Here is a 27,033-nt window from a genome sequence, read left to right on the forward strand (position 1 = left end):
TACAAATTTTACAAAATCTTAGTCAAGCCGTCATGGATCAGTGAAATGGAAAAGTAAAATAATGAAATCTTAATTTTTTTAATTACTTCATTCCTTCTATTTTCTTTGGGGTTCTTTTGTTTTTATAGCTTAAGGTGGAGGCTGCCTGGGACATTAATTCTCAGACTTTCTTCTTTTCTAATAGAAACTTTAAAGGCTAAACGTGTTATGCGAAATCATTTCAGTTGTGTCTGACTCTTTGCGACCCCGTGGTCTGTAGCCTGCCAGGCTCCTCTGTCCATGGGATTCTCCAGGCAAGAATACTGGAATGCAGGACTTCCCTGATGGTCCAGTGGCAAAGACACTGCAAGGGGCCTGTGTTCAATCCCTGGCCAGGGAACTAGATCCCACACGCCTCAATTAAGAGTACACATTCCACAAGAAAGACTCAGGGCAGCCAAATAAATAAATAGATTAAAAAAAAAAAAGAATACTGGAGTGGGTTGCCATTTCCTACTCCATAAAGGCTATTTCCCTTTAAATATCCATTTATCTTCATCTTACAAGTTTTGAAAGAATATTTCACTAGGATTCATTTTTAATTACTCTTATTTTATACTATGGGCTTCCCTGGTAGCTCAAAGGGTAAAGCATCTGCCCGCAATGCGGGAGACCCAGGTTCAATCCTGGGTTGGGAAGATCCCCTAGAGAAGGCAATGGCAACCCACTCCAGCTCTCTTGCCTGGAAAATCCCATGGACAGAGGAGCCTGGCAGGCTATAGTCCATGGGGCTGCAAAATGATACATAAATTATTTAGAAGTTTTTTTTTTTAATTTTCAAAGGTATGGGACAATTTATCTTTTTATTTTAAATGTCTAAATTGAGCAGACATCAGAGAATTGGCCTGCATGGTATCAATTCTTGAAATTTGTCAAGATGGCTTTATGGTCTAGCACATGATCAATTTGTGTAAATATTTACTGTGTGCTTTAAGGTACTGTGTATTCTCTAATAGTTTGGTACAGTATTTTTTTATGTCACGCATTTTGTCTTAAATTTTATTTTGTTCGAAAACTTTAGCAAATTGAAACCAAGACATTAAAAGGATGATACAGTTGGGCTTATCCCCAAAATACAAAGTTGTCTTAGCATTCAAAAATCAATCAGTACAACTCAGCATATTAACAGAAAAACCGTATCATCATCTCAATAGGTACAGAAACACAGATTCAGAAAAAGCACTTGATAAAATCCAATATCCATTAATGACCAAAAACAAACAAACAAAAACAGAAGTCTCAGCAAACTAGGAAAAGGCAGAAACTTTCTCAACCTGATAAAAGACATCTATAAAAATCCCACAGCTAACTGTGATTGCAGCAATGAAATTAAAAGACGCTTACTCCTTGGAAGGAAAGTTATGACCAACCTAGACAGCATACTGAAAAGCAGAGACATTACTTTGCCAACAAAGGTCCGTCTAGTCAAGGCTATGGTTTTTCCTGTGGTCATGTATGGATGTGAGAGTTGGACTGTGAAGAAGGCTGAGCGCCGAAGAATTGATGCTTTTGAACTGTGGTGTTGGAGGAGATTCTTGAGAGTCCCTTGGACTGCAAGGAGATCCAACCAGTCCATTCTAAAGGAGATCAGTCCTAGGTGTTCTTTGGAAGGACTGATGCTAAAGCTGAAACTCCAATACTTTGGCCACCTCATGCGAAGAGCTGACTCATTGGAAAAGACTCTGATGCTGGGAGGGATTGGGAGCAGGAGGAGAAGGGGACAACAGAGGATAAGATAGCATCACTGACTCGATGGACATGAGTTTGGGTGAACTCCAGAAGTTGGTGATGGACAGGGAGGCCTGGCGTGCTGCAATTCATGGGGTCGCAAAGAGTCCGACATGACTAAGCGACTGAACTAAACTGAACACCATATTTAGTTCCCTTGTATTTATTGTCATTATTGACATATTTGAATTTGTTCCTCTATGTGTCCCACTTTTCCGGTGCTTTTCCCTCTTGTCTCATTTGCTGTCTCTTGGTACTACACTGTTTGTAATATCTTTAAACTGATCTTCCTATTCACTAACTCTCTTATTGCATATTTAACCATTTAATTATCAAGAGTTTTCCCCCAACAATTTTATTTTTATTTCTCAATGCTTTATTTGTTCTTTAAAAAAAATCTGCTGGGTCATTTTTGTCAGTTTCTTATTATTGACAATTTTTGTGATTTCATCTTTTCTTTCTTTTAATCTTTTTATACATGGTTATTTCATACTCTATTCTGATCATTTTAGTACCTCAGGTCCTGGATAAGGAGTAGGTCAATCAATCAATTCACTTTTCTGCTGACTCTCAGTCATGGCTGTTTGTTTCCTTGACAGTTTATTGATCTTTTATTATGAGACTACATTTGCTTGATTTTAATCTGTGGGGAAATCATGCATTTCAACTGGGCATGGAGATTTACCTCTGCTTCTGTAGGGATTCAGGCTGTGACACAAACCTGGAACTGCTTTATTCCCCTCTTAAAGACACAGCCTTAATGTGGGGATTTCAGCCTGGGTTCCTCTTCCTGCTACAAGTCCAGTGTTGACTCCTGGTATTACTATTGTCCTAGAGTGCCTTTCCCTTTCCAATTTGCTTACTCCTTACAGCTCACTTGCTAGGTTTCAGCTCACTTTGGGATGGATTGAGCTAAAAAGTACAATCCTTGAAGATTTTTTTCTGACTGCAATGTCATTAATGTACTAAAGTGTGTGTTTTATGCAAGACCTAGTCATTTTGCTATGGCTGGGTCTGTCAGAGTCTTCATCAGAAACTGAAATCCAAAGAGTGAGTTTCCAAAAGTATCCATATCATCTACATTTAAAGTAGGTCTAGTAAGTTAAATGAGAGTTTATTGGCTTTTCAAACACCACTTTCAAATTCCAGATTTCACTCATAAGAGCATCTGTAATTTGCAGTGCATTTTAAAATTAGATAAAATCTCAAATGTTATTGCTTATTCTGCTTTAAATGTTTCTGTTAATTGCTTTAATTCTCTCTTTTTAAAATCCCCTCACAGTGATTTTTTTAAACCTCCATATTAATCTATACAAATTTCTTAAAAACATTTTACTAAAGTTCAAACTTTTCATTAACTCTGTAATAGTGAACATAATCATTAGTAATTTCCTCCATTCTAACTTTCACAATATTTAAAAGGTACATACATGAAAAAATTTTATATCTTGTTTGAGACAAGATAATTTGTGCACTTCAAACACCTCCTTGATAGATATTCTGGATTCAACCCATATTTCATAAAGATGTCTAAATATTTTCTTATTTAATTTAACATTACTTTCTTTAGAGGATTCTGCTCTTGATAATGTCATCTCCTATATCTGGTTAGCAAGCTAAAAAGATCAGTCTACGTAACTAACCTCACATTTTCTGGTCAGTACATAAACCCTTTTCAGCCTTGACCCCATATAATTGGTGTTCTCTATTATCTTGTACAGATCCTGCCCCTAATTAAATTGAGTTATCTTAATAGAGCACTGAAACAAGTTATGTAAGTTCTTAAATCTAGCTTCTATTCATTAAACAACTCGCTTTGGATTCAGATGACAGACTCTTAAATATTTCCCTTTGGAAAGTGAGACTACAGCAATATTGTTCTATTTATCAAGGGTGCTATAAACAGAAACAAAGAAGCTTTAATATTATTGTATCTATAAATTCTGAGCCATCCAGAATAAAACCTTTCTCTGCAGTAATTTAGTAAAGAAATATTAAGCAAACATATACAATGGCAACCCACTCCAGTATTCTTGCCTGGAAAATCCCATGGACGGAGCAGCCTGGTGGGCTACAGTCCATGGGGTCGCTAAGAGTCAGACACGACTGAGCGACTTCATTTTCACTTTTCACTTTCATGCACTGGAGAAGGAAATGGCAACTCACTCCAGTGTTCTTGCCTGGAGAATCCCGGGGGCGGGGGAACCTGGTGGGCTGCCGTCTATGGGGTCGCACAGAGTCGGACACGACTGACGCGACTTAGCAGCAGCATACAAAACTTATGCATAATAATCCACATAGGAACTTGGCACAGGGATGGAAATCCACCTGCCAGTGTAGGTGACATGGGTGTGATCCCTGGTCCAGGAGGATTCCACAAGCAGCAGAGCACCTAAGCCCATGTGCTACAACTTCTGAGCCCACGTGCTGCCACTGCTGAAGCCTGCACACTCTAGGGTTCATGAGCCACACTAATGAGTCCCTGTGATGCTACTACTGAAGTCTGCACACCCTAGAGCCAGCAAGCCACAATTACTAAGTCCACATGCTACAACTAGTGAAGCCCATGCACCCAGAGCCTGGCTTCAAGAAGAAGCCACTAGAGGGAGGGGAGGGGAGGGAGGGAAAAAAAAAAAGAAGCCACTGCGATGAGAAGCCTGTGCACCGCAAGAAAGAGTAGCTCCCGCTCTCTGCAACTAGAGAAAGCCCGCAAGCAACAGTGAAGACCTAGTGCAACCAAAAATTTTTTTAAATAAAAAATATTTTTAAAATAAAAATCCACATACACTCAAAAGATAAATCATGGGTTGGTTAGGTTGATTATTAATTTTGCAAAAATATCTATGAAAGTAGATTTCCCTTCAAACTTTAAAACATGACTTAATTCAAAATGAGGTTTACAAATTAATTAGTGGAAATGTGTTTGTTTTATCATACCTGTGCATATTGACCTTCTTAAAACCAGAGATTCTGTCTTACTCTTCTTTGTGTCCTACCCACAGGATCAAGCATTGTGCCTTGCACAAAATAAGCCCTCAACATATGGTGATGGAAAAAAATTGAACAGAACTCTAAATCATTATCTTCCTCTTTAAAATAATGCCTTCAAAGGACAATATAATTTTTATTAATTTATATTATGCATACACTTCAAATGAATATGATATCAACTTTTTAAGGAAAATCCATCTACATGCTTTTGTCACCCCCAGGTGGCAAATGAGAGTGGCCCATGAGGGGAAATTATCTTTGAACAAATTAACTCCAATAACGTTTCTAGGTTCAGACATAAAGAATTCACCTGCAAAGTGGGAGATCTGGGTTCAATCCCTGAGTGGAGAAGATTCCCCTGGAGGAGGGCATGGTAACCCACTGCAGTATTTGTGCCTGGAGAATCCCATGGACAGAGGAGCCTGGCGGGCTACAATCCATGGGGTGGCAGAGTCGGACACACGACTGAGCGACTTTTTTTTTCACTTTTCTAGATCGGATCTCCCTCCTCTCCCCTTACCGTTTTTTCCCTGCCTTCCACTCTGGCTTCTCAAAGTGGTCTTAAAGAATCATTTAAGGGGCTTCCCTGGTGGTTCAGGTCCAGTTAAGAATCCGCCTTGCAATGCAGGGAATGCAGGCTCGATTCCTGGTCAGGGAACTAAGACCCCACATGCTGCGGGGTAACTAAGCCCTCATGCCACAACTAGAGCACCAGCGCCCCACAACTACTGCACCCGAGCACTTCAGAGCCTGAGCACTGCACCAAGAAAGCCCAACTTCCACGAGAGGCTGTCACCCCACAACGGAGACCCAGTGCAGCCCAAATAATTATTTATTTTAGAAAAGAATCATTTATATTGAGTTCCCCTTACCTGAGTCTAGGTATCACTATAGATTCCAATAAGAGAAAATGAAATAATGTTCAACCAAACAATGGAATGCAACAAATCTAAGCAAATTCCTACTAGATTCCCAACAGAAGGTAGTTGGGAGTCACTGCTTTGTTCACATAGAAAATGCTCAACTTCAGATACAAAATAAGCACTGAATTTAAAACAACAACAACCAACAGAGTAAGTCAAGTAGAAAGCACATTAATCAAACAAGATAAGGGTCCTAAAACCATACACTCCATTGCCGATTATCACTTACCCAGCAACAGGTACCTACAACCATCGTGCACACAAGGCAGAAAGTTCTGACCCTGCCCTTAAAGAGGTTTAGAGAATTAAGTTAAGAGCACAAACTGATGATCAATGGCTGGGAAGACAGATTCACTTCGGGTATGCATACCAATAAAAAATGAAACAGCGTAAGTAAGTACTTGAGCTGATTTCCAGCACTTAAAAAATATCAGAATATTTCATACAAAACTGGAATTTTCAGCTATCTTGGAAAATATCTGAGATCTGGCATCACCAAACTTATATTCTCCTCCGGTAACAATTATAAGCAGAATCCACCTAGATCAGAGAAAGCACCTAGTAGAGGAGTGTGCTCTCTACTAGAACACGTTCACCACTCTCCACTGTCCTAGGCATCTTCCTCTTTGTTCACTTACACTGTCTACCTGCCCCTAACCTATTGGTTGCATAGAGAGGATATGAATATTTCATTATAATAATTAATACATATTACATAATCACAATACATAATTTTAATTGATAAATGATATAAAATGTTCATATTTATTAAACATTTACTCTATGTCATGTATGTATTTACTACATACAAGTTCTCATTTTAATCTCAAAAATAAGAGACAGGAACACCAATATCTCTGCTTTACACAGATAGAAAACTGAAGTCTAAAGAAATTAAATAGTTTGATCAAGATCATGATCTTATTCATGATGAAACTAAAACTTAAACTCGGATATGTTCATTTGAGACCATAATCAGAGTTAATTTTTTACTAGTCTGTATTATTCCTCAATGATGGCTGTGTGGTCTGACAAGCTTCATACAGAAGAGACATACAGATGACCAAAAAGCATATGAAGAGTTGCTCAGCATCACTAATTATTAGGGAAATGCAAATCAAAACTACAATGACATGTCATCTCACACCAGGCAGAACAGCCATCATCAAAAAGTCTACAGACAATCAATACTGGAGAGGACGTGAAGAAAAGGTAATCCTGTTGGTGGGAAAGTAAGTTGATGTGGCCACTACGGAAAACAATATGGAGTTTTCTTAAAAACCTAAAAATAGAGCTGCCATGTGATCCAGCAATCCCACAGCAAGGGAAAACCATAATTCAAGAAGATACATGCACCCCAAAGTTCACTGCAGCACTACATGCAATAGCCGAGACATGGAAGCAACCTAAATGACGTCAACAGATGAACGGATAAAGACGACGTGGTGCATACATACAGTGGAATATTACTCAGCATAAGAAAGAATGGAATAACGCCATTTGCAGCAGCATGGGTGGACCCAGAGATTATCATACTAAAGGAAGCAAGTCAGAGAAAGACAAATGTCATATGATGTCACTTATACATGGAACCTAAAAAAATGCTACAAATGAAGCTACTTTCCAAACAGAAACAGACTCATAGGCTTAGAAAACAAATTTATAGTTACCAAAGGGGAAAGGTTGAGGGGAGAGATAATTAGGAGATTGGAATTGATATATACATACTACCATTTATAAAATAGTCAACAAGGACCTACTGTATATAGCACAGAGAACTCTACTCCATATTCCGTAATAACTTATATGAGAAAGAATCTAGAAAAGAATAGATACATGAATATGTGTAACCAAATGACTTTGCTGTAAACCAGAAATTGACACAACACTGTAAATCAACTACACTCCAATATAAAATAGAAAGAAAGATAAGTTTAAGCTGAACAGGTTCTGTTGCTCCTTCCTGTCTTCTCTTCACTTCATAGCCCTCTGTTTATGGAGTAGCATTGTATTGAGTATTATTTGCTATAGGATATGACAGAATGACCCTATACAGGTGTATTTCTTGTATAGTGAGAACAGTGTGATATTGCCCATACATGAACCATGACATGCTTTTAAGAGAGATGGGATTTCCTCTAAAGAGTGGGATGCACATGGTGTCAATCATGATGGTTGTCTGGTTATCAACTGCCTAGGGATAGAAGGTGTCTCCTTCATCTTGGAAAGCAGGACAGATAATATTTACGTGGAGTTGGGGATTCCCTACTTGGTGGTGGGCTCTGGAGGAAATCTGCATCTTTGTCTTGGCTCTTCCACATGGGGGCAGGGATGGGGAAGAGAGAATGAGAAGTTACCCTCTGAATAGGAAACAAGTCAAGAGATATGAAGCCAGAAAGTGTAGCAAGGTGCCTGAAAAACTGTTCCAGAGCTTTGGGTACCAAATATTAAAAACCTTCTCAGAGCATGGAATGAGTCAAGGGCTGGGAGCCCTGGGAGCTCCTTAGCTAAGGCAAGATCAGAGAGAAATTTGTACCCTATAAGACTAATGCATTTTGTTTCTTTTATTTTCTTGGTTTATTTGCTTTGTGTTCCCTTAGGCTTGAGGTAAGTATTTCTACTAATTTTACTAATTAGCTACTAATTAGTAGAAATTAGCTAAATTTCTACTAATTTTAGCTGAAACAAGTGAGAGAGTTTTCATCTATGCTCGAGTTGGAGTATTAAAAGGAAAGAGGATGCAGAGAGCATGTGAAACAGATGCCTTGAGAAAACCCAGAGGGAGCAGTGAGGGGACCTCTGACAACCTGGAGAATCTCTTTCTCATGATAAAACCATGAAGATTCTTTATAATGTTTAAAAGTGTTTTTTTTGTTTGTGGGTGTGTGTGTTTGTTTTGGCCACACCATGCACTGTGCAGGATCTTAGTTCCCCAATGAAGGATCGAACCCACACTCCCTGGACTGCCAGGGAAGTCCCTCTTTACACCATTTTTGTAGAAGTTTCCACACAATGTTTTGTCTGGAGATGTTAAACAATTAAAAGAAGGAAGAATGGCTAAAAAGAGGAAAAGTAGGTAAATGTAGGCAGAATCAATGTAAATGTTTTAAGATAAATTTAATATTTCCAAGTGTGAACAATTTTTAAAAGCTTGTAAGGCCAGTCAAATCAATGCATTATATTTTCCTTGTAATCTTTTCCTTTAGGGATATGTATTCATTTTAATAAGTAGTCTGATGCCAAAACAGGGTCATGGTTATGAATATAGCCTGATAAATGCAGTTGGTAATATGCTCACATTATTTTATACATTGTTAAGGTTCATAATTATTCATACTCTGCTGCAATAAAATTCTCAATGATTATATCAGAGAAAGGATAGTTACATCTAGCCTCATACTGAAAAATCATGCTTTTAAAAACACCTTGATTTTCTGCAAACATATAAAATGTCTTTGGAATCTCCCCATCCCATTGTGCTTGGGATCCCAAGCTGCATGCTTGCTTCAACAACTGCAAAAACCACCATACATGGAAAGCCCTGCTTGGACCACTTCTCACAGGATTGTCAACCCTGGAGTATGAGCCCAGATGAAACACTCAAAACCAATCCTTTTGCCTAGAACTCTGAACAACCTACTCAGGACAGACCTGGCACTGTTTCCTATAAATCAGGTACTTTTTAGCCTGAGGCTGAGTACCTGGTTGCTGCCTCTAAAAACTATTTTTAAGAAATAATTCATCTCAATAATGGCAAAGTAGCTTTTGCATGGTGACATAACTAGGCTTATCATGGTGATAATTTTGAAATGTATAAAAATATCAAATCACTATGTTGTGCACCAGGAACTAACATAATGTTGTCAATTATACTTTAAAAACAAACCCATAGAAAAAGAGATCAGATTTGTGGTTATCAGAGGCAGGAGATAAAAGGAGGAAAAACTGAAGGAAGGCTGACAAAAGATACAAACTTCCAGTTATAGATAGGCAAGTACTAGGGATGTAATGTGCAACCTAATTAATTGTATGGTATATATGTGGAGAAGGAAATGCAACCCACTCCAATATTCTTGCCTGGAGAACCCCACGGACAGAAGAGCCTGGAGGGCCACAAGACATAGGATCACAAAGAGGCGGACATGATTGAAGCAACTTAGTACATGATATATATGAAAGTTTTTAAAAGAGTAAATCCCAAGAGTTCTCATCACAAGGATAAAAACATTTTCTTGTATTTTGTGTCTACATAAGATGGTGGATGTTCACTAAATTTATTGTGGTAATCATTTCACAGTATATGTAAGTCATCATCCTGTACACCTTAAATTTTCACAGTGCTGTATATCAGTTATATCCCAATAAAACTGGGAGAATAAAAAAGAAAAAATTCATTTAACCAGCAAGCTAAAATTATAGAAATATGCTTGATCATATACCCATAAAATAACTGAATGGTAATGTGGTATGTGTGATATATAAAGGACAATTCACCACCTCTTACAATGTTTTCCATACTTTTGGATCTCCTACCACTTACTTTTCTATAAACATCAAAAGAATGATGAAGCATATACATACATACACACACACAAATACACACACAAACACATACACACATGACTCCCAAGCATAAATAGCAATTTTGTATTTCTCTAAGGCAATGGCATCCCACTCCAGTACTCTTGCCTGGAAAATCCTATGGACAGAGGAGCCTGGTAGGCTGCAGTCCATGGGGTCGCTAAGAGTCGGATACAACTGAGCAACTTCACTTTCACTTTTCACTTTCATGCACTGGAGAAGGAAATGGCAACCCACTCAGTGTTCTTGCCTGGAGAATCCCAGGGATGGGGGAGCCTGGTGGGCTGCCGTCTATGGGGTCGCACAGAGTCGGACACGACTGAAGTGACTTAGCAGCAAGTTAGGGCTAAGTTCTCTCTCCTAACTTTCACAGTCCTTCCTCTATAATTGTTTTGTTGCTGTTGTTCTTTCGTTGCTTTTTGTTTGTTTATTTGGCTGCACCTGATCTTAGTTGCAGCAAGCAGGATTTTCCATGTTCATTGTAGCATGTGAGATATCTAGTTGCATGTAGGATCTAGTTCTCTGACCAGGGATCAAACTCGGGCCCCCTGCATTGGGAGTGCAGAGTCTTAGCCACTGAACCACCAGAGAAGCCCCTTGTAATTTTTTTTGTGATCCTTTCCCATCTTCTACCTTGTGTATCTGTTATTTATGTATTTATCATAAATAAATTTTCTACTAAAATTTATACAAAATCTACTTATTATTATCTGAATCATCAAATACTTAAGTATACACATAAATGAAAGAATAAACAAAACCTCTGAATATGTACAAAGCTAAATCCTTTTGTCATCACGAACCATTATATGAAATTTCATAAGTGTCTAAGAATGAGTTTTACCAAGTAGTGTAACATTCTGGTGCTGAGCAACAAAAAAAAATAGGAAGAATCAATTCTATAACAATGTTTACTTAATTGTGACTATATCAATAAATAAATGCCCTATGATAAGAAAGCATACCAAAAAACTTAAGAGTGAATATTAGCTATCTTTCTTCAACAGCAGAATGTGTAGCAAAGTTTTATGGTAACATATCATAATATTGTGATTTTAACTATTTCTGAAATACCACTGGCTAGGTGAACATTAAGAGCAGACATATGTTGACTAATCTGAGTGCTGAGTAATTTACTGTACTAGCTTACAGAGCACACAAGTACTCAAGAGCAGAGACCTACCATGAATGCCAGAGAATGTATGATGACTTCAGGACACGCCAACAAAGTGACTTACCATAACAGGTAATCAGTGATTGAAATTGCCTGTTACTGAGGCAAAATTAAATCCAAAGCATTTTCAAGAAGAGAAGCCAAAATTTGTACTCATTCTTAACATGATCAGAGGGAAAAGCAGTATGAACCTCCTTAACCTCATACTACAGTATCACAAGTAACAGTGGACAGTTCAAATTTACAACACTCCACTGGATCTTTTATATTATACCCACATAACAGCTCCCAACAATAAGTCACATAAACTTGGCTTCATAAACGTGGCCTTGAGATGAGATCTTTGACTCCTCTTGACTTTCTCATTCATCCATTCTAGCTGCCTTCTAAATTGAAAAGTTATTTGAGGATTGAGAAAATAATAAGAAAATATTCTCTGAAAAGAAGTGCATACTGGGAAGATCAAAAAAAAAAGATTTTGTGAATTAAAGTGCAGGTGAAGAGCAAACATTTCTCTCATAAAAATTATATGAGCTCTTAAGAATCCTCAATGGAGCTATTAAAGAAAATATCTCTGAGGTTTCTCCACAATGCCACTCAAAGAATGCATTTCCCCATTCATTTCTGATTAACCAGTAAAAGAAAGAAACTAAGCATCTTGATTTCAGTACCAATTATGAGGTCCCCCACACTGCCAAAAGATATGTTATCTGAACAAAGGCATGCTTTTCAAACATGACTTTCTCCTGAAATTCCTATGCTATTGAAACTCCTATGTTATTGTAGAGAGACTCCTAGGATGAGGCACAACTGAGAATTCCAGATAAGAAAGGAGAGATAATATCACTATCACTTCAGCAGAGGAAATTAAGAGGTGCCGCAAATATATACATATATATAGAAAATGCCTGCAGAGGAGTGTGGAAAAAACATTCATGAAATTAAACACATACACACACAGATGTGTACACACAACTATTCATGAAGGGAGGAAAATGGATTGTCACCGAAATAGATCAAAGAACAAGTGACAGAGCAATGACAGCTTTCTGCCCCATGCATGCTGCCTCGCTGGGAAAAGACGTCAGAAATGCAATCTTTCAAAACCTAAATATAAGGACAGTCAAAATGGTCTTCGAAAAACAAGGGGAAAGCTGTCAGAAAGGAAAATTGAAGTTAAATGATATATTTGGTCTCATTTTTTAATCAAGATATTAAAAAATTAAACATGGTTTTCCTATTGGAACCTAGAATTAAAAACCTCTCTATATGTATTTTTTCAAGTAACATGTCATGTGTTTACATATAATATGCATCATACATACAAAGGGGGGAATAATTTACCAGCACATCAATTACTCTGCTGCTGCTGCTGAGTTGCTTCAGTCATGTCCAACTCTGTGCAACCCCATAGACGGCAGCCCACCAGGCTCCCCCATCCCTGGGATTCTCCAGGCAAGAACACTGGAGTGGGTTGCCATTTCCTTCTCCAATGCATGAAAAGTGAAAAGTGAAAGTGAGGACGCTCAGTCGTGTCCGACTCTTAGCAACCCATGGACTGCAGCCTACCAGGCTCCTCCATCCATGGGATTTTCCAGGCAAGAGTACTAGAGTGGGTTGCCATTGCCTTCTCCATCAATTACTATGAGTATGTTCTATAAACTCTGTAATAAACAGGCGGTTGAAACAGATAAGGAAATGGGAATTGTTTCTTCTCTTGCAGAAAAGCAATAAGCTAAGAGGCTCATCTTGGGAGAGTCCAAGCAAATTCACCACGTTTCCAAGTCTGTCCAGTCAGCACCATGGGGAACACCAAGCAGTTTCCCATTTCCCACTAGCTGGAAAGCCCAGGTATTGGCTTCCAGACATTATGGAAGGAAGTGCTGGGGATGTGAGGAAGGCCTACCAATACCTTAATCACAACATCTGAGAAACCTTCGTTTTTGTTCTCTTATTTCTCACATGTTCTTAAAACCTAGTACCTGGTATGAATAAATGTATTGAATTATTAAAGCCTACAGAACTATTGTTACAGTTTTACAGCACAGATGAATTTCCCTCTTCTGTGGAAAGATAGGAAAGGCCAAAATTAAGTTTTCCAGTAGTCATGTACAGTGGTGAGAGCTGGACCATGAGGAAGGCTGAGCATCAAAGAATTGATGCTTTTGAACTGTGGTATTGGTGAAGACTCTTGAGAGTCCCGAGGACAGGAGGAAGATCAAACCAGTCAATCCTAAAGGAAATCAACCCTGAATATCCATTGTAAGGACTGATGCTGAAGCTGAAGCTCCAATACTTTCATCATCTGATGCAAAGAGCTGACTTGTTGTCAGCTAGGAAAGACCCTGATGCTAGGAAAGATTGAGGGCAGGAAGAGAAGGGGGCAACAGAGGATGAGATGGCTGGATGGCATCACTGACTCAATGGACATGAGTCTGAGCAAACTCTGGGACACAGTGAAGGACAGGGAGGCCTGCCTGGTGTGCTGCAGTCCATGGGGTTGCAAAGAGTCGGACATGCCTAAATGACAGAACAACAACACAATAAGTTTGATTTGTTTAGATATCCTCAGTCGGATATCTAAAATACATAAAGGAGAATTTCTTCTGGTAAGAAATATTGAAATTTGATATTAGTCTCAAAATATTTTAAGAACAGCTAACCCAAATGAAAATATTCCAAGTAGGTTTTCATAAGCAATCAGAAATTTTAAGCTGTCATTTTGGAGCAGAGAAATACATTAATATTCAACCAAAAAAATGGTATCAACCTAAACAGAGATCATGTTCAAAAATTACTTTATATATATATATATGTGTGTGTGTGTGTGTGTGTGTGTATATGTGTGTGTATATATATATATACTGTGTATGCTGAGTTGCTTCAGTCGTGAACTCTTTGTGACCCTATGGACTAAAGCCCTCCAGGCTCCTCTGTCTGTGGGATTATCCAAGCAAAAATACTGGGGCTGGTTGTTGTGCCCTCCTCCAGGGGATTTTCCTGACCCAGGGATCGAATCTGCCTCTCTTAAGTCTCCTGCATTAGCAAGAGTGTTCTTTACCACCAGCACCACCTGGGAGGCTTTGCTATTATCCACTTTTGAACTAAAAGTTAGAACACTTTGTCATGTTTATAGTCCAAAGATGCTGAATACAGCCCTAGTAGAATTATGCCTGAGATAAGTATAATGCATTTTTTATCATCCTGAAAGCATTTATTCCCTTAAAAAATACAGAGAAGTAAAGATAAACCATTATCCTTCAAAAATCAAACTGCATGTTTGCTGACAAGGTAAAAGACTTTGAAATAGGCACAGGGCACTATGCACTTATAGAAGCAGGCTTTCTTCAATGCTTGAGAAATGCAAAACATGCCAAACTTTCCCACTCTACCAGTGCATACCTCTCAAGGGGGTGTTCTGCCTTCAGAGCCAACTGGAAAATTCCTCAGAAGCAGACCTCCTATTACAAGTTGAATTGTGCACCCGCCCCCAGCCCCTTCCCCTGGTGCAAATATATGTTTAACTCCTAATCCAAACACTTGTGAATATGATCTTATTTGGAAATAGTGTACCACCAGATGTAATCAAGTTAAGATGTAATTAGTAGGGCGAGTCCTAACCCAATGGCTGATGTCCTTATAAGACAAGGGAAATTTGCCCACAGAAACACAAAGGAGGGAGATATGAAGGAGGAGGCAGAAGCTGTAGTTCTGCTGCCACAAGCCAAGGAATGCCTGATGGACCAGAAGCTGGAAGAGGCGGATGATCCCCATCCAGAGGCTTTGGAGGGAGCACAGCCCTGCCTACACCTTGATTTCAGGCTTCGAGGCTCCAAAACTGCAAAAGAACAATGTCTGTTGTTTAAATCACCCAGTTTGAAGTACTGTGTTACAGCGGTTCTAGAAAATGATACACACCCTTAGTCATCATGTTGTAGTGATGTAAAGGAAAAGACAAGACAGGCTACCAAGCACAAATGGATTTTCGGTTCATCTGGGCCATGACTATCCCTTAAAGGGTAAACATTCAGAAATTTCTTTGGAATTTTTTGCTTATTGGGTGTATGATGTCTAAAGATGCAGATTTCTCGTTATATCTCACTGAGATAAATATCCCATTCTCTGGAGAAGTGTTCTTGTCCCCACGTGGGAAGGAAAGTATTCAAAAAACTATAGAGAGAGCTTTTAATAACATAATTAAATAAACACACACCTTAAAGTGGAGAATTGTCTGTCATTTATCAACACATCACAGAGATTCAAATTTGAAAGGTAGACAACTTTACCTCACATGATCCTGTTCTAAGTAAAAATAAACTATCCTCCCGAGTCCATTGCTATGGAAAAATTAAAATGCTTCACCCAGTCAGAGCCTCAAGCTGCACTTATATTCCTGGACAAGGTGGAAAAACATGCATTGAAAATGAAGGCCTCTAGGCATTTATTGATTTATCAATTTAAATAAGTATAGTCACTTCTGCTTTCAGAGGGTTTGATAGACCAGCATAAAACTAATGACATTATTGACACATACTAATTAAATATAAAAACCGCACTCCCTTTTACTTAGGAAAAAGGTGTGCTCATTCAAAATTCTGTCTTAAGCCCAACAATGTAGCAGAAAGAATATTTTTAAACCAAAAAGTCTTTCAAAGCCTTGACAAGGATCATAACTTAGATCAAAACTGACAAAATATATTCTCAAAAAGAAGCTGGAACCGAATTGTGTAGAAGAAAAGCACTAAAACTCCAGGACATCTTAGGCAAGTTAAGAAAATTCTCACACATCTCAATACAACTTCCATCATCAACTAAATTTAGAAAATTATTGCAGTTTCACAAGTATGGATTATTCACAAATCCAATTTTTTTCCTCTGATTCAGTGAGCCCTGCCGGGAAAGCTGTCATCTGTAACTCCAGTTAATTTGGGGAAACCTGGTCTTTCCAGATGGCATCAAGGAGGGCAGACAGCTAATATGAGTCTACATTCCAAGTTCTTATCTTAATGTGGAGAGCAAGAGCTCTTAGCCTCTGAGCTTGCTTTGATCCATTTCTTAAACCAGCACTCCACAGAATTCACATTTCTTTTAAAATGTCATGTTTCTCTGCCAGAAAACTACCAGTATTACCCTGAAAGTCTGCAATAGAGACTGCAAGCCTGCTGAAAACCTGGCTGAACCACCTTCCCTGTTACAGAGTAGACAAAATATAAAATAACAGCACACCCTAGGTCTTCAATGCTTCAAACCCGTGGCTAATTTAGTGCCCAAGAGCTTACCTATCTCCAAGATTAGTTTACAAATCACTGGGCATTTTTCAGTCTAGCCAGGAGCTGTTCACCTGCCAAAGTGCTGATTAATTAAACGACCTTTCATTATATCTCCAGTTTTCTCATTTGTGGATGTGCAGCTGTACCCCAAGCATCTTTTCCATGCTCAAAGCCAATGTCTTGCAAAGTAAAATTTGGCATGAATTTCTCAGCCTTAAAAGGTGAGAAGACTGCCCATCTGCAAAAAGTGGAACATCTAACCCAGAGATATAATTAAGGGAGAATGGCCCAGCATTAACCACTAGAGCACTGTTACAAAAATACAATCCACATTAAAATTTTTGCCCAAGAAAATCCAGTGGGGAAACTCAAGTTTTCCATTTAAAACAGTTTTTTCAACTCAGCCTGCACACAGAAATCACCTCAAGAAACTCTTGGAAATGTTGATGCCAGATCTTATCCCAACTGAATCAGAATTACTGGCAGAAGGACTCGGGTATTAGAATCCTTCAAAAACTCCCCAAGGTGATTCTAACATTCAGCCATAATTGAGAGTTACTAATGGAGAGCAGGGGTCAGTGAGTTTTTTCAGGCAAGGCCATCCCATAAATATTTTGGGTTTTGTGGGCAGTTAGTCTCTGTCACAGCTACTCAGCTCTGCCATGCTGGCACATAAATAACCACAGACAACACAAATGAACAAATGTGGCTGCATTCCAATACAGCTAGAATTAGGAGCACTGAAATTTCGATTTTATAAAAACTTTTACATCTCACAAAATACTATTCTTCTTTTGATTTTTTTTTTCCCAATCATTTGAAAATGTAAAGATCAATCTGAGCTTGTCATACAAAAATAGATGTCAGCCTGGATTTGGCTGGACCACAGTCTATGGACCCCTCATCGACACTACAGACTGAATACACTTCTCCTTGATCTTTTCTCAAAAACAACATTTGCTCAGTGACTCACTGTCTCTGTCCTAGAAAAGATCCCCTTCAAAGCATGGATACCTTCAGATTCAAGTTGGTCCAGGCCATAGGAGGCAGCTGTGTTAACATAGCTGAAGGATGGAGCCGCAGTTCTTCTTTCAGAGGACGCCTCAGGGTCAGCAAGCGCTGGGGAAGTGCTGGGTGCCTCCTCTGTTATTCCAGGGGGCGTCACTGGAGAACCCAAAATTGGTGTGAACAACTCCTCACTCGGCCCTGTGACTGTGTCCATTAGGTCTGCCAAACACAAGAGAAATGACTTGACCAAAGACGATCCGAATGAGAAATGCATATATTTTAATATATGCTTTTACTTGCTAAGCAAGAAATGACTAATGAAACCAGTATCTCATATACAGTAGATTTGGCACTTAGACCAGTTCCATCTCCTACAATGCATCGATTCAGCTACCCAAGGCAAACACTTATCTTCCAGGAAAGTACACTACCTCAAATCAGAACTCTGGTTTCAAATTTTAATCTCCCATTTATTCTATTGACAATATTATGGATTTTACAGGATTTTATATAACCTATTCAGGCTTCCCTGGTGGCTTAGTGGTAAAGAATTCATCTGCCAAGCAGGAGACACGGGTTTGATCTTTGGGTCGGGAAGATCCCCTGCAGAAGGAAAGGGCAACCCACTTCAGTATTCTTGCCTGGGAAATCCTATGCACAGAGAAGCCTGGTAGGCTGCAGTCCATAGGGTCCCAAATGAGCCGGACACAACTTAGCAACCAAACAACAATATAACCTATTACTAAAGATAGAAAATTTAACAAAATTTATTTAAATATACACCAAAGATGACTTTGGTGATATAAAGAACCTGCCTGCCAGTGCAGAAGACATAAGACCCAGGTTCAATCCCTGGGTTGGGAAGATTCCCTGGAGGAGAGCATGGCAACCCACTCCAGTATTCTTGCCTGGAGAATCATAAGGACAGAAGAGCTTGGCGGGCTACAGTCCACAGGATCACAGAGAGTTGGACACAACAGAAGCGAGTTACCATGAGAAGATAACTTTCAAAAGTCAAGTCAAAGAATAAAAGTTTAAATCTGTGTCTGGAATATGCTCAATTTTAAAGCAGACAAATTAGCCCCAGGTATCCCCAAACCTAGAAGAGCAGCATTTTTCCAAGCCTGGTTGATCATCATAATCTTTTGAGGTAATTTTGAAATGTTGATTTTCATGCTTTCTACATATCCCAACTTAACTGAATCAGAACCTCCTTGGTGATGAAGCCTGAGAAACCATTTGTAAAAGCTTCCAGGATATGGGTCCACATATTAGCATATACATTGCTGTTGGCAGTATAAATGGAAGCAATTTTGGAAAGCAGTTAGGCACTGCTTCCTAAAGTCCAATATTCATATGCCCTATTCCTACATATAAACCCAAGAGAATCTCCTACACACATGCAATGGAGAGTATGTAAAAGAATATTTATGGCAGCCATGTTCACAATGGCCAAATCTGTAAACGACCCAAATGCAAACCACTAGAAAACACTGGATGAAGATGAGATAAATAAACCGTGATATATTTTCATAGTGCAATGTTACAAGCAGTCAAACCAAAAGAACCATAGTAAATAAATAGTAGCCATAGAACAGCAAGCAAAAAAAAAGTTAGTCCCCAAAAGGCTATCCACAGCACAATCCTGTTTTTATAAAATAAAAAACTAAAACTTTTAAACATACAATATCAGGAGTACATCCAGACACAATTTAACAAAAAGGAAGCCAAGGAAATGAAGATCCAGGTTAATGGTTAACAGAGGAGGAAGGAGTTTAGATGACAAGGATCTTGGGGTTACCTGTAGGTCACTGACAAGATCCTAGGGGTTTTGCGGAGAGAGAGGCAGGCATGCAGGATTAGAAGGTATTTATTAGTCAAAGATAACTCAGGTAATAAATAAAAGTAGGATTTACTGGGCTGGCCAAAAAGTTTGCTTGGGTTTTTATAAGATGTTATGGAAAAACCCAAATGAATTTTTTTGCCAATCTAATACTTAGGCCAATGATGAAACAGAGACATGAAGCTCCAAAATAATAACTAAATAATAATAATAATAATTTTTGTAATTCTCACGTGATTCTGCTGATCACTCAGATTCAAAAACTTCACTGTCCTTAAGATCTCAGAGCATCTGAGTGTCTCCTATATCTTAATAGAAAGTTCTCGGTATACATTTGTTAAAACCCTGAAAATTACCTATAAGACAGGAAGGCATTATTTAAAGATGAACAAACCAAGGCTTGGAAATATTAAGAAACTTTCTTGAAGCCACAATACTAGTGAGGGCCAACGCCGGGATACAAACCCAGGTCTTTTCTGGTTTCATTCCCCAGGTTCTTACTGGTTTTACCCCCACGCCATTTGCCTCACTCATTCTATTCCTTATCAACTCAGAAAAGATCCACCCCCAAAACACTGAGTTCAATTCCTTCTGTTACAGACCTTCCACAGCAGGAGTAACTTTGAAAGAGACAGGGATGGGGGTTGTTGAAACCACAGTGGCCAGAGGCTCCCATCTTCTCGACAGCTGAGTAACACGAGGAGCATCCGCTGTGGCAGAGGGCAACTCCCTCCCTCCCTCGGTCTTGTCCTCGCCTCTGGTGACCTCGAGGGTGGCAACCTGCTGTTCCTGCGTCACCAAAGACACAGTGGCTTCTGCTGCTTGAACAGCTGTTGTCATCTCTTGAGTGATGATGTCTTAAAAGGGAAGAAACAACATTTTTAAAAAGACTAAATCCCTATACCTGAAAAAGTCACTATATAATTAATATTTTAAAGAAAAGCAGACTGTCATTTCAGGGAATGAGAAGGCAGAGGGATGGCTCAGAAATGAACTGCCAGTAAATAGAAGTTTCCAGTGTTGCTGTTTTCAGGAGTGGTGAATCAATCTAAGAAGTGGTGAATCAATATAAGACAGAGATAAAGACAATAACACAAAACATGTAAAATAAAATTTAAAATAAGAGATCAACAGTTAAGTTTCCCTTTATGAATATCAACATAATCAGTTTATTTAGAAAGACATTATACAGAACTAAGTTCAAAAATCTCAGAAGCACTTATATATATTAATATTCACATTTGCATCCCTGAAGGGGACAGAAAGTTGGCATTTTGAATTAAAGAACTACTAGTTACAGTAACTAATGTTTACTGAGTTTCTATTATATGCCATACACACATACTTCTAAGCACATGATGGGCATTATCTTATCCTTCCACATGTAAGGGGAGGAAGGTACTAACATCATTCCATGGAAGCCATATATCATAGTGGCCAAGAACACAGGCTTCAGATCCAATCTGCCCGAGTATCAATTCAGATTCAGCCATCTTCTATCTGTGTGACTTTGAATGAATTACTTAATGTTTCTGGACCTTGAGCTTCCTTAAGTTGTAAAGTGGAAATAATAATAGTATCTTCCCCATAGAGTTTTTACAAAAATTAAACAACACGTGTAAAACACTTAGTACACACCCAGTGCTTGGTAAGTATTCAGTAAATGTCAGCTAGTATTACCTCATTTTACAAATGACTTAGGTGTAGAGAAGCTAAGGAACCTGACTAAGTTTACATAGGTAGCCCTCTTAACCACTGTGCTAAGTTTACATAGTTAGCCCTCTTAACCACTGTGCTAACTGCACTTATCCCTCAACAGATAAATGGATAAAGAAGATGAGATACATACACACACACACACACACACACACACACGCGCGCGCGCGACACTGTTCGGCCATTGAAAAGAAATGGCCAAGAAAAGAAATCCTGCCATTGCCCAAGGAACAACTTAGAGTGGCCTGTGTAGAAGGTCTGCATTTGCTTTCAACATGAAAAGGAATGAAATACACCTGTGGGGTAAGATGTATCTATTGCAGGTCCACTTTCTTTCAGTTCAGTTCAGTTCAGTCACTCAGTCGTGTCCGACTCTCTGTGACCCCATGAATCACAGCACGCCAGGCCTCCCTGTCCATCACCATCTCCCGGAGTTCACTCAGACTCACGTCCATCGAGTCCGTGATGCCATCCAGCCATCTCATCCTCTGTCGTCCCCTTCTCCTCCTGCCCCCAATCCCTCCCTGCATCAGAGTCTTTTCCAATGAGTCAACTCTTCGCATGAGGTGTCCCAAGTGCTGGAGCTTCAGCTTTAGCATCATTCCTTCCAAAGAAATCCCAGGGTTGATCTCCTTCAGGATGGACTGGTTGGATCTCCTTGCAGTCCAAGGGACTCTCAAGAGTCTTCTCCAACACCACAGTTCAAAAGCATCAGTTCTTCGGTGCTCAGCCTTCTTCACAGTCCAACTCTCACATCCATACATGACCACAGGAAAAACCATAGCCTTGACTAGACGGACCTTAGTCGGCAAAGTAATCTCTCTGCTTTTGAATATGCTATCTAGGTTGGTCATAACTTTTCTTCCAAGGAGTAAGCATCTTTTAATTTCATGGCTGCAGTCACCATCTGCATAATCCCCCCAAATACATTATTAAAGACTATTTATAAGGGTTAATATTTGCCCCCTTCTTAGGGAGAGGTTATGTTGGAAATTTGACATACTGAGCCACTAGGAAAACATAATTTCTAGAAGACTTTAGCATCTCTCTTTTTTCAAACAGTAATTCTAGATACTCAGCACATTACCATGTGTAATAAAAAATAGCCTTCTTAAAAGCAGCTGAAAGGTTTTTTCATAGTTTTTATTAATGGCATCACTATTTTTCCTATTACTTAAAAACATTTCTCCTCCGAAACTATTTGCTTTAAAATAGTGTTTATGTATTTTTTTTAGTACAAGCATTTCCATTTCTTGGTCCCCAGTTTAGGCTAGTTTTTCTTTGAACTGGAAATTTTTATATTTGAAGGGCTGATATACCTGGCTATAAGGCAACCTTCCATGTGCTTCATATTTTCTCTCTGTGACACTATTTTTTTATTTTTTTCTGAAATAATACTAGTATCTTCAGCACCTAGGACAATACTCTATTTGCCATAAAAATACATAGTTTTACCATGTAAAGCAGTATGCATTCTCCATGCTGCCCTCATTTTTGAAAGCATAATGAACACTTCTAAGGAAAAAATATGTCAAAATAAATGTTCACTCTATGGTCACAGTTTCACGAAACAGTAAGAAATATAAAAAGGGCATAGCACTCCAAATAAAAGACTGCTGTTAAAGACAGAGTGAGAGCTAGAAATAGTAATGGGAATTTTTAAAGTAACGTTCAAAATTTCTCCACATCGCTCATTCTTTTCAGTTCCCATAGGAAAAAAAATTTACACAATAATTATTATAGATTACTTTTAAAACCTGATCTTTTTTTCTGGCCATACCACACAGCATGTGGGATCTTGGTTCCCCAACCAGGGATCAAACGGGTGCCCCCTGCAGTGGAATCATGGAATCTCAACCACTGGACCACTGGGCAAGTCCCCTAAAACCTGACCTCCAAGTGAACAGCTGAAGAAGCAGATGAATCAGAGGACTGACTCTAACCTAACCCAGGATCCTCATCAATTCATAATATGCAAAAACTCCAAGAAATCATTGTGTTCCCTGAAGAAGAGAATGTGCTAAGTAGTCCCTGGGCCCTGAAATGATTGGCACTTGAGTGGCTGACTTCTGAAAAGTACTTGTAATCACTAGGAAATGGGCAGACAAACTTTTGACTATTCTCTCACTACTGTCATCAATAATTTAAATTTTTCACATTATTTTTAACACTACGAAACAACCAAAGAAGTAAAAATTGAAAGGAATTATTTGACATTCCTCTCTCTCTCTCTACCAAGAATACGTAGAAGCTTTTTGATTAATTTGGACAAGGCAGGCAGGCAGATTGGATAATTCTAGTCTGGATGGTTCTCTATCTTCATTTACTCATTCAACAAAGAGATACTTATTGAGTACCTACTATGTGCCATATATTGTTCTATGTGCTAGAAATAAAAAGAAGCTGCCTATTGAAATACTGTAGTTAAGTGAGGCAATTATGACTAAGTAAGGAGTATATTCGGTAATTTTTTAAAAAAGCATATAACTGCCAAATTTATTTTCTTTTTAAGTTACATTAGTAGAAGCTAAGGCAAATCCAGTATATAGGAATCATGGATTCAATTGTGCAGTAAATTATCTGGGACTATGTGATTTAATGCTCCAGGAATATCTTAAAGTATTATGGAGAACTGAAGTAAACTTCTTGTTTGGTCATATCTAATATCATCTGGGTCATTTGGACCCAACTTTTTAAATGAAATTTAAAAACCAACTTACAAAATAGTTTTGGGAAGCTTCTACGAAAACTTCCAGTATACTAGGTCTTACAGTCTTTAAAAAAATAGATTGGATATGTAAAATTCAATTTTTTATCATTTTAATTCAATCTCCATAACACTTTATAAAACATGTTACTAATTTAATATTTTCCATTAATTAGGCTACTTAGCTGAAGTAACAGCTGTACATATTCCAAAACAATTTGGAATGAGCATATGCCCATTACACTAAGTTTTTCCTTCCCCATGCTGTTGTCTGACCAACTACACACAATCAAAGAAAAACATTTATCAGCAACAAAGGCAAGGACTGACATCTCATAACATTCACAGATGTAGAGGCCAAGAGGAAGTAGAAAGTACAGAATCAAGAGAGCAGAGAGGATTTATCTGTATTGTGGGGTTTTCCCCCCTTATTTCTAGATGAGTTTCTTTTTGGGAAAACAAAGTCAAAGAACTCACATAGTTAATACTATGAGATAAATATTTACCTAAGGCTTTTTGGTAATATCAGGGATGTGAGTATTTTTTACAACAATGTGTAAATAAGTATCTTGACGTTGTTGATTGCACCATTTAAACATATAGCAATTTTTTCACATTTTCTTATATATATTCATACATTTTCATAATAAAAGGTTTGAAAAATATTAATCTATAGCAGAGTTTCTCAGAGCGACTGACACTTTGGCTCAGATAAACCTTTGTTGGGGGTTGTGCTATGCTCTGTAGAATGTTAGCAGCATCTTGGCCTCTACCTACTAGACGCCCTCTGTTGTGACAACCAAAAATGTCTCCAGAAATAGGTAATGGAGATTAAGAGGTATAAACTTCCAGTTGCAAAATAAATGAGTCAAAGATATGAAATGTAAACTGTGGGGAATACCGTCAATATATATGCAACATCTTTGTATGGTGACAAGTGGTAACTAGACTTACCATGATAATCATTTTGTAATGTACAAAATATCAAATCACTAGGAATGAACACAGTATTGTAGGTCAGTTATACTTCAAAAACAAAACAAACACCCATAGTGAAAGAGATCAGATTTGTGGTAAAAATTATCACATTTGTGGCAGGGGGTGGTGGAAGGGGGAACTCAATGAAGGCAATCAAAAGGTACAAATAAGTACTAAACATGTTCAACATGACAGATACGATGAATACTGCCATATGTTATATATGAAAATTAAGAGAGTAAATCCTGAAAACTCTCATCACAAGGACAAAAAGTTTTTCTATTTATTTAGTTTTGTATCTACATGAGATGATGGATGTTCAGTAAACTTAGTGTGGTAATCACTTCATGCTGTATGTAAATCAAATTATGGGGGTAAGGGGATGACAAATTATTCCCTGTTAAACACCACTGGTCTAGATATAGGAGTTATAATTGAATGTATTTTATACAAATACATTTATACAAGATGTATTTTTATTTATTTACTTTTGTTTTAGATAATTTACTTCTAAATTGTCACTTAAAAAAACATAAACCACCTAAAAATACCATGTTATGGTTTCAATTATATCTCAATTTTAAAAAAAAACAAACAGAAACATTCCAAATTAAACAAAGCTTACTTTTCTTTCTCTTACCTTTAAATCTATTTCCCAATGTTTGATGCACCTCAGACTCATATTCGGAGATGGAAACCGTGGTCTCTAAGAACATGGCACTGTTCTCCTTGGTGGATTCCACAAAGTCCGCAGTATCCTGGACCAGGTTCATGACAGAGACTTTCGTATCTCCCATTGGACTTGTGGGAGTAAAGGAACTCTGATCAGATGCTCTCTCACCCCCACGTGCCATTAACAGGGTGGTTTCCATGTGTGTTTCCATTTCAGGCAGCTTCAGACTCACATCTGCAGCCTCTGTCAAAGCTTCGCCCTCTTCCATGCCTTCCATACTGATACCGGGTGCTTGGGTTGTCTGAGATATTTCCATTCTCACCTGTGTCTCTGTATTGTCTCCAAGCTTTGGGGTCTTTATCTGGCTTACACTCTCTAATTTGGTGTCATCCCACTCATCACTTATGACAGGAGCAGCTGCAACAGCTGTGCTGACACTCATCGTGACTTCTGGGGCTCCCAGCAGGCTGTCAGTTTCTGGTTCAACACTCAGGATGGACTCAGAGGTTGGGAGCCAGTGCTTAGTGGCGGCAGTAGCCTGGGTATTATCAGCTGTCATCTGGGAAGGCTCAGTGCCGGCTGTGAGCTTAGAACCAGGTAAAGAAGTGGTCTTATGTTCTGGGTTTGCTTCAAATTTCTCAGTCCTTGGAATGGTGGTTAGCATTTCTTTAGTATTCACAAGGGATAAAGGTGAATGCCCCAGACTAAGTCCTTCCGGGCTTTCAGTTGCAAACAACTGATCATCCACATAGCTCAGAAAACCTTGTGTTGCTTCAGTGGTTCCTTCCACAGTGGGTTGAATGATGGTACCACGGGAGGGTTCCTCCCTCTCATCAATATTCAGAGAAGCAGTTGGCACGACAGGGTTGGTTAGCGTGGCCTTGGAAGGTCGGCTTTTGGGAGACATTCTCTCTGGCTGGCTAGAACCAAACACTTCTTCCCCTGCTGGGACCTCTGGCTCAGTAGCAGTGTAAATGTTAGAACCATCAGCCTGCATGAGCATAGCTCCTACAGGAGGGGTTTCTTTGTTACTAGGAAATACTTTATTTAAAGACATTATTGATGGTCCTGCTAACACTATCATTGGATCTCCAGAGACTGGAGTGTACTTAGAAGTAACAGAGTCATTTTCTAGGTCATCTGTGTTTAGCCTCTCAGACTGTCCTTTTTCTGCATGAAGAAGTACCATCTCCCTTCTTTCCATGTTGGGGAAAGCCAGACATTGTGCAGCAAAGTTGAGAAGTAGAAGGCCACAGAAAGCCAGACAAATGTGTAATACAATTGGTCTGCTCATAGTGGAAAACAAATGTGCACATAAATTGGTAGAGTTGACAATTCCAGTAATTGAGTCCTGCAGAAAAATAAAGCATATCAAACCATCATATAAATATATGTTGTAAAT

The 27,033-nt window shown here is 38.7% G+C and overlaps 1 protein-coding gene across 1 annotated transcript in view; it reads right to left on the bottom strand.

Annotated features, from left to right (window-relative positions):
* Positions 1-27,033, bottom strand: part of ARMH4 (armadillo like helical domain containing 4) — a 144,337-nt gene that overhangs the window by 108,131 nt on the left and 9,173 nt on the right. Inside the window, exons 2-4 of the mRNA XM_052647006.1 lie at positions 25,599-26,982; positions 20,160-20,414; positions 17,721-17,933 (exon numbers count right to left, since the gene is read on the bottom strand). Coding sequence (XP_052502966.1) covers positions 17,721-17,933; positions 20,160-20,414; positions 25,599-26,982 — 1,852 coding nt within the window. The remainder of the gene's footprint in view (positions 1-17,720; positions 17,934-20,159; positions 20,415-25,598; positions 26,983-27,033) is intronic.

The sequence above is a fragment of the Budorcas taxicolor genome, chromosome 10 (assembly GCF_023091745.1).
Source record: "Budorcas taxicolor isolate Tak-1 chromosome 10, Takin1.1, whole genome shotgun sequence".
Taxonomy (NCBI): domain Eukaryota; kingdom Metazoa; phylum Chordata; class Mammalia; order Artiodactyla; family Bovidae; genus Budorcas; species Budorcas taxicolor.